General features: G+C 34.3%; 1 protein-coding gene across 2 annotated transcripts; it reads left to right on the top strand.

Annotated features, from left to right (window-relative positions):
• Positions 1-387: 387 nt before the first annotated feature.
• Positions 388-3,637, top strand: LOC147289858 (high mobility group B protein 3-like). Of its 2 annotated transcripts, none has more exons than XM_086235276.1 (8): positions 388-555; positions 1,091-1,207; positions 1,344-1,472; positions 1,564-1,621; positions 1,734-1,778; positions 2,195-2,275; positions 2,367-2,450; positions 3,282-3,637. In XM_086235276.1, exons 2-8 carry the CDS (start codon positions 1,137-1,139, stop codon positions 3,312-3,314), a joined length of 501 nt encoding a protein of 166 aa, XP_086091402.1. In that variant the 5' UTR covers positions 388-555; positions 1,091-1,136; the 3' UTR covers positions 3,315-3,637. The 2 variants fall into 2 exon arrangements, with proteins under 2 accessions (XP_086091402.1, XP_086091401.1); XM_086235275.1 differs by having other exon boundaries at positions 389-555; positions 1,120-1,207.
• The last annotated feature ends 8,906 nt before the right edge of the window (positions 3,638-12,543 follow it).

Below are 12,543 nucleotides of genomic sequence, written 5' to 3'. Positions count from 1 at the left end.
TTATCTACCTTTTGTTTGTTACAACTTACGATAGAATGTATAATTTGACGAATGTATTATTGGAAAATAAAGGGTAACATAATATAAACACGTAGACAAGTGTAATAATTCCGACTATAAAAAATATTATTTTTTCTAAGAATAATTTACCAGTGCATGATGATTATAAAAAATAAGAGCAATTTAAAGACTTTCAACACTTTGACTGGGGTTTTGCTGTCAACCAATCAAAACCCATTATGTGTGCTTGCAGTATGTATGTATGCCTGTATCCCCTGCATGTAACATAATCAGATCCCAAAGAAAAAGGAAAAAAGAAAAAACATAAACCTACTTTGAAAGGTCAACCACCTCAATAGTTCCAAAAACGTTTCCAGGTGTCAGCTACTAGGCCTTCCACAAAAATCGTCTTGGCATCTCTCTCTCTACTGGACCTAAAGACATCCAACAAATATCTATACTTTTTTTGTCTTGGGTTTGCTTAACTCGCTTTACTCTGTAGTTTGTTCTGCTCTGCTTTACCCTGTTGCTGCTCCCTTCTGTACAAGAAAAGAGGTATGTGATTCTTGTAGTTTCTATTTTTTTTTTTCTTTCAGAGTTAGCCTTTAGATTTTATTATTTTTCTTCAGTTTTAGTTGTGTGGATTATTTGTTTATATAATTCAGTACCCTTTTGACAAATTCAACCATCTGGGTTGATAATCAATCTATTTTTTCAGTTGTTGTATTTCTTTGATCTGGGTTTGAACTCTGTTTGGCCACTGAGAAAATAAAGTAGAAATTTTCAAACCTTATGTCAACAGTATAACTTGCTTAAGTGTCTGAAAAGTGAATAGTTTGACTTTAACCATCACCAATTGCTACAGTAAGCGGTTCTTGGGTTATTTTGACTTTCTCAGCTATCAAACGTAGTTATGCTTTTATTAGAGTTAGAATCGTATGTTCATATACGATGGTTCCATGACTTTGATCACTAATAGAACATTCTCAAAAGAAAAAGGGAAAGCTTAGTAATCTGATTAAAAGCCATCATTACCATTTTTTTTCAATTGTTACTGCATTTTCAATTTACTTTTTGTTGGACTTGGCAGTGATGTTTAGCTGAATTGTGTTGTGCCAGAAATCAGTCTATTGAGAATGAAGGTTTCCAAAGGCAAAGGACCTGTGAGGAAGGACAAGAAAGAAGTATTAAAGCCTGTTGAAGACAGGTAATTTTCTTGAACGAAACTAACATTAACCTGACAACGTTGTTGAGTGGAAGCTTAGATTAATGATTGGTTAGGGAGTGTCAGGTGTGAATAGCTTTCTTTGAAGTAATGTCATGTTTATTTTTCGTCAATTCAGAAAGGTGGGAAAGCGAAAGGCAGCGATTGAGGCTGACAAGAGCCGCAGAAAATTAGCCAAGAACACAAAATTGGGAAAGAAGGACCCTAATAAACCAAAAAGGCCTGCTAGTGCATTCTTTGTTTTTCTGTAAGTATCTCTTTATATCAGATGGGTTAGGGAAACATTTTAGACTATTCTTACGAATCGTTTAATAAGATAGTTGAATTGATTACTGCAGGGAAGAGTTCAGGACAATTTACAAGAAAGAGCATCCGAATGTGAAAGCTGTGTCAGCTGTAAGAAGCTATCTTACTTTGTTCCATTTAGTAGATCGTGTTGTCATCTGATTTAGTTAGCCATTTCATCTGGAATGGATATTGATGTGATTACCGGGTGCTTTGAATGAAGGTGGGGAAAGCTGGTGGAGAAAAGTGGAAATCTCTGTCACCTGCGGTAAGTACTATAATATCATCTAGAAGTAACCTCATAATATTGGGATATATGGAGGACGTGATAATGTGCTCTCGATGGACCTGGCCTTGCACAAAGCAATTTTGATGGCTTTAGAACTTTGATGTGTGGCCTAGCCAATGTCATATGGGTAATGGGCTCTTCATAGTTGGTATTACATGGGGCTTGAAGGCTTAAAAAAACTGAACGGTGGAATTTGAATTTTGCATATTGGATGGTGTGCCAAGTTGGAAATTTAGCACAATATTAATTAGTCTGAAAAGGGTAGTGCAAAGGATATATAATTTCTTAGTATCTGTCAAGTTCAATTCTCTTTCTGTGGATTCAGTCCTGGCTCACAAATCACGATTGATGCCTTGCATTTCTTGTCTAATTGATCTTGTTACTGGGCTGGGTAGGAGAAAGCTCCGTATGAAGCTAAAGCAGCAAAAAGGAAATCGGAGTATGAAAAACTTATGAAAGCTTACAACAACAAACAGGTAAATTGACCTGTGCTTTAACAAAAGCAAACCCTCCAATCTTCCTTCTTTCTTCAAGTTGAGTTTCCTCACACACTTTTGTCTCTATCAGGATGGTACAGATGATGATGATGAAGAAGAATCTGAAAGGTCAAAATCCAATGCCAATGAAGGAGAAGAGGAGGAGAGTGGGGAGGTAATCTTCAAAGCTATGACTCCTTGTGCTGTACCACTGCCTGTTACATTGAATCTTTGATAGTTTTCCATATCTTGCATGCATTCTGATCTTTCATCTGATATTAAAAAGATCTTCATATCATTATGACTTGCCTTGAAGTTTCTGTCAATTCAACCTCTTGGTTAGTAGATTGAATGTATGAGCTGCATTTTATTATCAACATTTACTGGTATAAGATTCCCAATTTCATGTTGTTGTGAACATCATGGTTGAAGATGCTCCAGTTTTGCTTGCAGACATCCCATACAACTACACAGTTTTTACCTGAACAAAAATTAATTCTTCCTGCTATAAGTTATCAATTACTTTAATGTCCAAATCATATTCTCATGAGATTTATTATTTTCTTTTTGCCATCATAGTCCAATCACTAACAAGACAAGAACTTGGGAATCATTGTTGATGTAATATCATTTCTGGTTGTTCGTACATGAAAAAAGAAGGCATTCTAGGATTTTTCTAGGATAATTAGCAGTCTAGCTACTGCCTTAGGATAAAAAGATCTTCTTTGCTGTATGAGGACAGGGGTGATTGATGGTCCTGCTAATCTGGAATTGGGTTGGATGGTCAGTGATGGATATAGAACTTGAATGAAGAGTTTCATGAATCCGTAAAACTTGTCTGACTCCTCATCGTGTTTTTGGTGTGTAGTGGCAGTAATGTTCTGATAGATTTAATGATGCTGATGATAATTCAATATATTCCCATGGCAAACGTCTTCTCTATATTTTCCGTCTTGGGCGTTGCTCTGATCATCATCCTAACATAGTTTGAGTTTTCCAATTGTAGGAAGATGATGAAGAAGATGATGATGATGACTGAAACTGGCATGCTATGCCCCATAAGATCAAGCCCACAGGATGGGACTTTGTATTACCACACCTTTCACTTATGTTAAAGTATGGTTGTTTATTCGAGAGGGAAACATCAAGCATGCAGCCCTTGCAGCTTCTAAAGTAGCCTTGTTAGGTTACATCTGTATCTAGCGTGCACATCCAATCCCTATTCCCTACCGTAGTTGTATATATCCTGTTCAAAGCGTGTTCATTGGCTGTGCATGACATTTAAAGCATTTTCTTATATTTGCTAAAGCGCAAATCAATGAGTTGATCTTTAATATACCTCATTATGCCAGTTATCTACCACTAGCAGTTCGTTTTTCTCCATATTGAGAGGGCATCTCTTATTCTGCGAATGATTTTATTACAATGGAAGGATGGATACTTCAAAAAATAAAATGAAATCGGGCGAAAATTTCATTTGAAGTTTGAGAAGCCGATGTCTTAACTTGAAACGTGATCATTCGCCTTCTGTAATGTTCCACAAAGGTTGAGAAATTTATTTTTCCTTGGTTTAAACTTTAACAATTAAGTGATACTGATCATGCTTTGTATCCCCTCACATAGGTAGGTCTCACCTATATTAAGGAAAACGGAAACGGTACAAAACATGGTCATGTTGAGATGGCAATAATTTCACTCTAATTGATTACCACATATGATATAGTGTCTTTGTGGTGAACTGCATGGCACTTGCTTGCTTTGCATACTGGGTCGAGTTCCCTAGTCAACAAATGGTAGAAGGTAGCCTTGAATTTGATGAGGGTATGCTGGGCCTTGGCCAACAAATGTTAAAATTTAACATGGTAACATTTTGGAAGGGGAAGCCCAACCCAATATTAGGCAAAAGGAAGGCCTAAAATAGTAAACACCCATAAATGGGGTCTTATGATTAATATTTTGGATCATGGGTTACTGTATGTGGATTGTGGAATATCACTGAATAAATCATAGTAAAGCTAATGCTTTTTCGGAACAAATGAAAGGGCAACCACTTTCCAAGCCATTATTGTATACACACTTGATGAGCTTTACATGTCTGATCGAAACAGATAGGCTGTAAAGATCGAAAACAGATTAGATTAATTCTGGGAAAAGGGTTGTTTTCTGTATCAAATGGTGGTGGAGAAATTGATGAGAAGCCATGATTCACACGTGTGGATGTCGGAACATGTCGCCAGAAAGTGAGAATGTGATGGTCACATGGTCGCAACTCGCAAGTAAGAATGTAACATGCATACCCAAAGTGGACTATTAAGTGCCATCATCATCATCATCATCATCATCATCAATCAAAAGCTAAGAGGCTAAAGAGAGCCAGAGATTAAAGAAGAGCTTCCCACAATGCCTACAAAAACCAATGTGCTTTTCTTTGTGTTAATCATGATGTATAAATACTATAATTCAATCTCTATGATGATATTCCATGCATAATCCTCAACACGAATCATTTCCAATGTCTACTTATTTACCACAATCCAAAGCCTCTGTTACTAGTTTTACTGTCTACTTATTTACTAGGGTCTAGGATCAATCTTTGCACTCCCTCATGTCGGAATTTTGTCGCAGTGATTCACGGCCGCACGTGTGTTCACTCAATATTATTTATTTGCTTTTGGAGAAGTTCTATAAGACCACTCATTTATATTTACTCACATTTAATATCATATACGTTTAAAAAGTGTTACGAATTTATCTTATTTATAAAATTATTATATTCTTTGTATTCATAGCAATCGATACATTATACTGACTCTTACTTCAATATAAGTTGTAACATAGGGGTCCATGCGCCTATCTTTTCACTTATTCACAAACCTGTAGCGGCGGGAATATTAGTTTTCATTTCCCAATCTCACAAAAAACCATTTTCGTGATTAATCATATCCCTCTCTACTCTCTAAGTCTCTAGGAACTGGGCAAATCCAATTTGGACAAAATACCTAACAAAAAAAATCTCCTAGTGTAATGACATGATTGTGAAAGAAAGACTGTATACTCCCTTGTCGCATTGAAGACTTTGTCAAACAGAGGCTGTTACTTGTCTAGCTTCCTCTGTTTCAATTCTCTGGCTTTGATAAACGATTTGACATACTCTGCAGTCTCCACAATAACTCAAAATTCTTGTTTACACGCTTATTAATTGATCTTGTTGCTTTTTTATTAGGTTAATAACCCCTTTCTAGCTATAAGGAATCAAGTGGTTTAAATTTGGATATGGTTTCAAATCTGGGTACTATTGAATAGATGTGAATGGTCAGAAAATTTCTGCAGAAATTAGAGAAAATAAAAGTGGAATTCCTACAGTGAATTTATCCTAATAATGAGCCTAGCAGCTCCTAGCTAGTACATGTTATGTAATAGGCAGCTTTGTCTCCGGTTTTTCAAGCAATAACCAGAAGCAAAGCATCTGTATAATAATTCAAAAGAGAAACTGTAACCGCGCGTGTTTTACTTTTACTGTTTCAACCTCTGTTTTGGAGTGAAAAAGATGATGGGGTTGATTATTTATAGGAATATAAGCTTAAGGGGTAACTTATTAGTCGATTATAAAATGATTGGTGGAGGTGAAGAAAGTCTTATTGAAAAGGACAGGAATTAGGAAGAAAGAATCATAAGTGGGGTTTTGTGTTAATACTAGTTAATTAGAGACAAAGCAACCAAACCCCTAAAGATTCAAAGGGAATTTGGCAGACAATGTCCATCAAGCTTGCCAACAACCCACTACTTTAGACATCAGAAAGTCTCAAATTAAAATCATTAATAATTAAATCATGAGCTTTGGGTAAAGAGTTTCAAAGTTCCATCTCCAATGAGAATGCCTCCTATGCTTTTGGTACCATGAATATTCTGGAATATTATATATATATATATATAGATTGTGCACTTGTTTGTAATGGGTTACAAATGCATATCCATCTCCCTCTTAAATGCACCCATAAAATTGGGTTGCTATTCAACCATGTTGATATTGCCAAATGCTTAGTCACGTTCACGTAGCATAATATGTACGTCAAAATAATATTGGAAACCTTGTTTTATTGTTGTGATGGTCAAATGTGATCACTTTCTCATAATATGTAAATAAAAATTCACCTTTATATATTAGAATTTACATACATATTATTAGAGAAATCACATATGATCATAACATACAAAAAAATCATCATAATTACATTTGCCCAACCTCTTCCTTAAAATTATTAATTCTATACGTACCCCACTAGCCATCAAGTTGACACTTAACAATTTTTCTTTTCTCCTCCATTTGTAATAGGCAAAAGAATGAGTCCTCCGATGCCTAATAATAAGAAGAGATAAAAAGAATCTTCATCGTCCTCTGCTTCTCGCAAAACTCCGTACCCTTTTCCACTCCTAGCTAGATATGAGACATGGCAGCTAGCTACGTACCAACACATTTTGATTGATTGTATATCACATGTGCTCTGCATGTGGAAGATTGGGACACCAACCAATCAGTGACATAGGAGAAATTTAAACGGCAAACCCATAAGAAGATAATAATTATAAAATTAATTCACAAGTTAGTACATAATTTAAAGTATCTTAACATTTGAAAATACGAAAATCAAACTCTTATTTTAATTAAAAAGATCGATTTAGAATTAAGCAGTAAGCCACTAAACTAGTTAAAAAACCTATTCATCTGAATATGAAAGTTAAAAGGAATTTGAAATGTGATAGAAATCGAATTGGAGCAAGGGTTGAAAGAGTATGACCAAGTTTCATTAACAAGTTAGAAGGTGGTTGTCAATCAATTGGAAATTTGGAATTGGAAGGAAAATGCCAGAAGCAGAGAAACAGGCATTTGGCCAGCAGACAAATGCCGTAGAGAGCGCATGTGAACTTGGTCCGGACGTTGGTGAGAGGAGTGATTGAGTACTCTCTCTCTCTCTCTCTCACTCTCTTATATCTCAATCTCTCAATCTGTGAATGATCTGAGAGTCAGTGTCACTGTCTGACCCAATTTCCAAATGCTATAAATACTCGTATCGCACGTGCACTTCTGACACCACCCATTCGTGTGTGAAGAGTGAGTGAGTCAGTGGCAGACGTTGAAAAGTGTACTCACTCTACAGATAGATAGGGATCTTGTTGTATTCACCAGACCCCACACGTGTGCCTCAGTCCTCGTGTCTAGTAGCTGACCATCTCAACTTTACCTTTGACTACCCCTCACTCCTCTCCCTACACTCCTTAATATTCCGATCAAAATTTGTTCTGTTTGTTTCTCTTACATACTTACCTGTTATGTTATTAAGAAAGGTAGATTCATAAAAAAATATTTAGATATTTTTCATTTTTATTTTTAAGTTTGAAAAGGTTTCCCCATTTTGCTGTGAAATACATATCGTTAAATTAACCAAACATCTATTTAGTAAATTAAGTAACATTCAAAATTAGAATAGGAAAGTGACGAGTGAAGGTAGCCCTCTTTTGAATAATTACTGACTGATTAGTCACAATTGGACAATTATTGATCTTCCTCGATCGATCTTGCATTATTGCTTGGCAAGCCACATCCAATTCATATCCTTCGCTATCTGTCCACACACACAGAATTCATGGATGAGAATTGGCCAATCATTGCATTCCATGCACACCAGCTAAATTCCTCAAATACTTCTCCGAATAAATCCAAATGACTATAAAAATTTCAGTCCGCACTCATTGATTGATGAACACTCTAGTTAGTGACATATAAATTATATATATGAATCTCATTTTCAGCTTGAAAATGATGTATTATGATCGAGTTATTTGACTATATCATTTACTATCTTAGTGACTCGTATATACAATAGTATGACTATATATATTGAACACAGAATTCATAAGAAAAAAAGTTGACCACCAAAAGAGACTAAAAGCAAATGAAATTCTGCTCACATGAAGTGAGATCTAAAAAATTAGAATCATAGTTGATATTTTTATTAATGTTGATTTTCTTATGTTTTGGAGACTTTTTAGGCAGTCGATAATAAAAGTTTTGATCAACAGTAAAATGAATCACTTATTTCCAGTTAATAGGGTAGTTCAGCAAGAAGGGCTGTAAAATTATTTTATACACCCAAATTTAATCCTCTCTTTCTCCTAATAAAAAAAGAAAAATCACTTATTTTTTATATTGAACTATATGATAATCTTGAACTTTAAATTAATTGAAAGGAATGAATTCTTTGGTCCCCTTGTATTACAGTGGAATAAATGAATCCAAGATTTGATAAGATTTCGTGGTCCTTTGTGGCTTTATAGCTGGTACAGTGACATTTAAGCATAAAAATGTAACCATCTCTCGTATATGAATTTTGCCTAGTGGTGCCGCAAAGGCAAAGAAAATGAAAATCTGGACCTCACTATAAATTAATCGGATGGTAATTAGAATGGAAAATCCATGAACCAGTAAGAAAGTTGTGTCGGCAATTGCAAACATATAAGGCTATATGTGTCACTTAATTTTCAATGTCCCACATGAGCCTCTCTCGTAGGTCAAGCTAGAATTAGATCTAAGACTCGATCGCATATATTTTTTAGTGTTCAATAACTTTCACCTGATAAATAATACCCGATTTGCTAGCATTTTTTTTTGCTTATTTACGAATTTACTCTTTGACACTATTTTTTTTTTTCCACTTTGTTCATTTAAAGTTAAAGCTTTTTACTTTGTCCTTCGAACTTTACAAATGACTCTTTTCATTAATTTCATTTATTAGTCCGTCAGCTTTTTTGACGTAGCATCTACTATTGATGTGCCACATCAGCTCTTTTAACGGCAAAATGGATGGAGTTGGACGAAAATAGTTTAATAAGAGTCATTTGTAAAGTTTGAGAGACAAAAATAAGAATAATTAACTAACTTTAAAAGGACAAAGTGAAAAAACAAATTAATTTGAGGAGACAAATTAGTAAATAAACCTTTTTTTTCAAACAATAATTAAACTTCTCTTTTATATCACATGCATAGAGTATTTTTCTTCTACGACAGACCATGAGTTAAAAATCTGTAATTAAGAGGGATTATATATGTCTTAACGTGTGGTTTGTTTGCTTGTACATATAACATAAAATTAATTTTTATGTAATTTTTTATCAGAAATTTTTTTTTTTTTCATAACTGAGTGGCAACTTAACAACTCTTGTCCTATACTTTTTTTTTTATATCAGAGAGAAGAGAAGATTCCAAGTTTCCAACTTAAAATCTCTTTTAACAAAGAAATTGAAAAATAATATCACTAAATTAATTACTTTGAAAGTAAGTGTGGGCAGTAAGAAGAGCTAGCACGGAGCCGTACCAACTTGGAATGTTGGATCCAAAAGATTAGTGGGGGAAATGAATTGGTTAGGAGATCATTAATGTACTCTCGATCTGGTTAGTGCAAATGTGGATATTACAGCGACCAATCGTGGCTAGTAGCAAGCACATAGTTTGAGACTTTGGAGTTTTGGTATGGGCCCTAGAAAAAAGGACACAATGTGTACCTATATAGACTATGTAGTCACTTCCTCTCACTAGCCTAATGGTACATGCTGTCACCTCACACGTGAGATATTGAGATGTTGTGGGGGCACTTCACCTACTAGAAGGCCACCCCTTGATCATGACTTGCATGAGCAATGTCTCACAATTAGTTCCACCAAAAAAATCTCTCACAAATTAGGGTCGTAACTTTTCTTAAGGGTGGGGTTGACTTTGCATTATAAATATAATAATTATTTATTTATTTCTTGTTTTAAAATAATTATTTACATTAGTTCCAAGAATATTCACACCATTTTGGACATGAATTATTTGTATGGACACTACTTGGGTCACCCTTTAGGGGTACTCCAAGGTCATCTTTCTCCTCAAAATAATAATTTTGGTAATACCGGCACATGATCGGAACCGTTCACTTTTTAAATTACTTATTATAAATCATCTCTGCAAAAAATCAACTCAATCGAAAATCGTTTGATTATATAACTGTTGTTGATTAAATAGAAAAAATCAACAGTTTGGTCAAAAAATCACTTTTTAATTGAAAACCATCAATTTTTTCTACTTAATTGACAACAGTTATATAACCAAACAATTTTCGATTGATTTGATTTTTTTCAGAGATGATCTATAATAGGTGATCTAAAAAGTGAACGGTTCCGATCATGCGTCGACATTACCGAAATTGTTATTTTGGGGAGAGGAGTGACCTTGGGGTACCTCCAAGGGGTGACCCAAATATTTTCCTATTTGTATCATAGCTACGAACTAGTTAGGATTATAGTATTGTATGTCTCAAAACAACTAACCTAGCTATATCATTTCCTCACACACATACACAGCTAGCTACATATATATATATATATGGAAATATGCTTTTCAACTAGCTAGATATACTAAATATATAACATATTACATTGTGAAGTTGTAAATTCAGGTCATGCAATCAGATATGATACTATTACATAATCATCTAATTAATTAATAAATAGGTCATAAACATGACAAACTATATGATGGTAAAAAGCTAGTCACTCTATATAAATGTACGTACCTTCACTTAGGATGGTATATTATGAAAGAATGATAACAAGGTTGCTTAGTGTAAAGAGAATCACAAATCTCTCAAAGAAGAGAGAGAGAGAGAGAGAGAGAGAGCTACAAGGATATGTTTAAAAGCGAGGGCTTAATTTACCTTCAATAGAATGAATAGGATTAATGAAGAAGGTGTGTTTTATGAGTTGAATAGTTCAGCCCAAAAGAAAAAAGGTGGGAGGGGCACAACACAAACACATGCATGATGGGATTGTGTCATGAAAAGCTTATTATTTAAATTAGAGAAACTTCCCTCTAATATAAATATAGTTGATTTAGTATCTTAATTTAATAACATGCATAATGATATATATATTTTTATATTTTATTACATAAATTTATCTCTAATTTTAAGATAATATATATCTCATAAGATTTTAATTCAGTTCATATATTTATTATAGGTAAATTTTTTACTATCTCTATTAATATATAAAACAGGGCTTGTGGGTGCTTCATAGGGATCCTTCTTTTTATGGGGTTGTGCCTTTTGTAGTGGGTAGAGATCGATCGCAATGTTCCTTATGGGACCATGTGGATTGAGCAATGTGTGTTATCATCACCTCATATTTAAAGTCCAACCCTATAATTGCATCATACTCCGATCCTCATTATTTGTATACACGTGGTCCGCCGGTTGCTATGTTTAAATTATCTTTTTTAGAAGCTTCATTTGTGGGGCTCGCCCACCTTCGCTAGCTGCAAGGAGATCGAGCACGTCAGATGATCTTAGTTTTCTATGCCAATCATAATTATTTTGTTTTAATTAATAACAAGTTAACAACAATGGAAAGGAAGAGGTTCGGTGATTTTCAGGCTAATCCTTCTAAAAACTATAAAATAAAAAGACAATTATTCCAAATCCCAAGGGAAATCTTGCTAGCTTTTAATTTATTCCACTGTAATTAATATATGTAGCCAATACTTGGAATTAATCAGGTGGGACAATTAGCTTTTAGCAGGCATGATGATTGATGACATTCGATCTCTTTAATTACATTAAACCTTAATTGCTTGTGATAAATAATTTTTAATTATATTAAATCTCAACTTAAGTAATAATATTGTTTCTAACTTAACTACAAGTCAAGTTTTATAAATTTATTTACATATGAAATTTTTATATCAAAATATGTTGGTGCTATTAGTAATAAATCTTCAATTTATATATTATAGAATATAGACTATATATTGAGTCACTTTGATTTTAAATTAACTAAGACATAAACTTAACAAACAGTATTAGAGCTGATGGTTAAGTTGAGACGCAGATCATCATCTTTCGAAGATGATTGACAATTTTTATTTGATCAAAAACGGCAATTCGATCAAATGCAGGATGAACTCCATTTCAAATTTTTTTTTTCCCAATACTTCATCCTAACCCACCATCTTTTTTCACTTATACACTCTCCCAATCCAAAGGTCAAAACACTCACACTATGACTCACTCATACCATAAATACCACATGAAGCACACACACCACACACAACTCAACTCTCTATAATTCCACTCCATAGTCCATATTTCCCTTTCCCCCACAGTTTTATCATAGCTAGAGAGACGAGAGACGAGAGAGAGAGAGAGAGAGAGAGAGAGAGAGAGAGAGAGAGAGAG

This window comes from Dryas octopetala, chromosome 3 (genome assembly GCF_963921425.1).
Source record: "Dryas octopetala chromosome 3, drDryOcto1.1, whole genome shotgun sequence".
NCBI lineage: Eukaryota > Viridiplantae > Streptophyta > Magnoliopsida > Rosales > Rosaceae > Dryas > Dryas octopetala.
The sequence above is the reverse complement of the archived record's forward strand: the minus strand, read 5'-3'. Positions and strand labels throughout refer to the sequence as shown.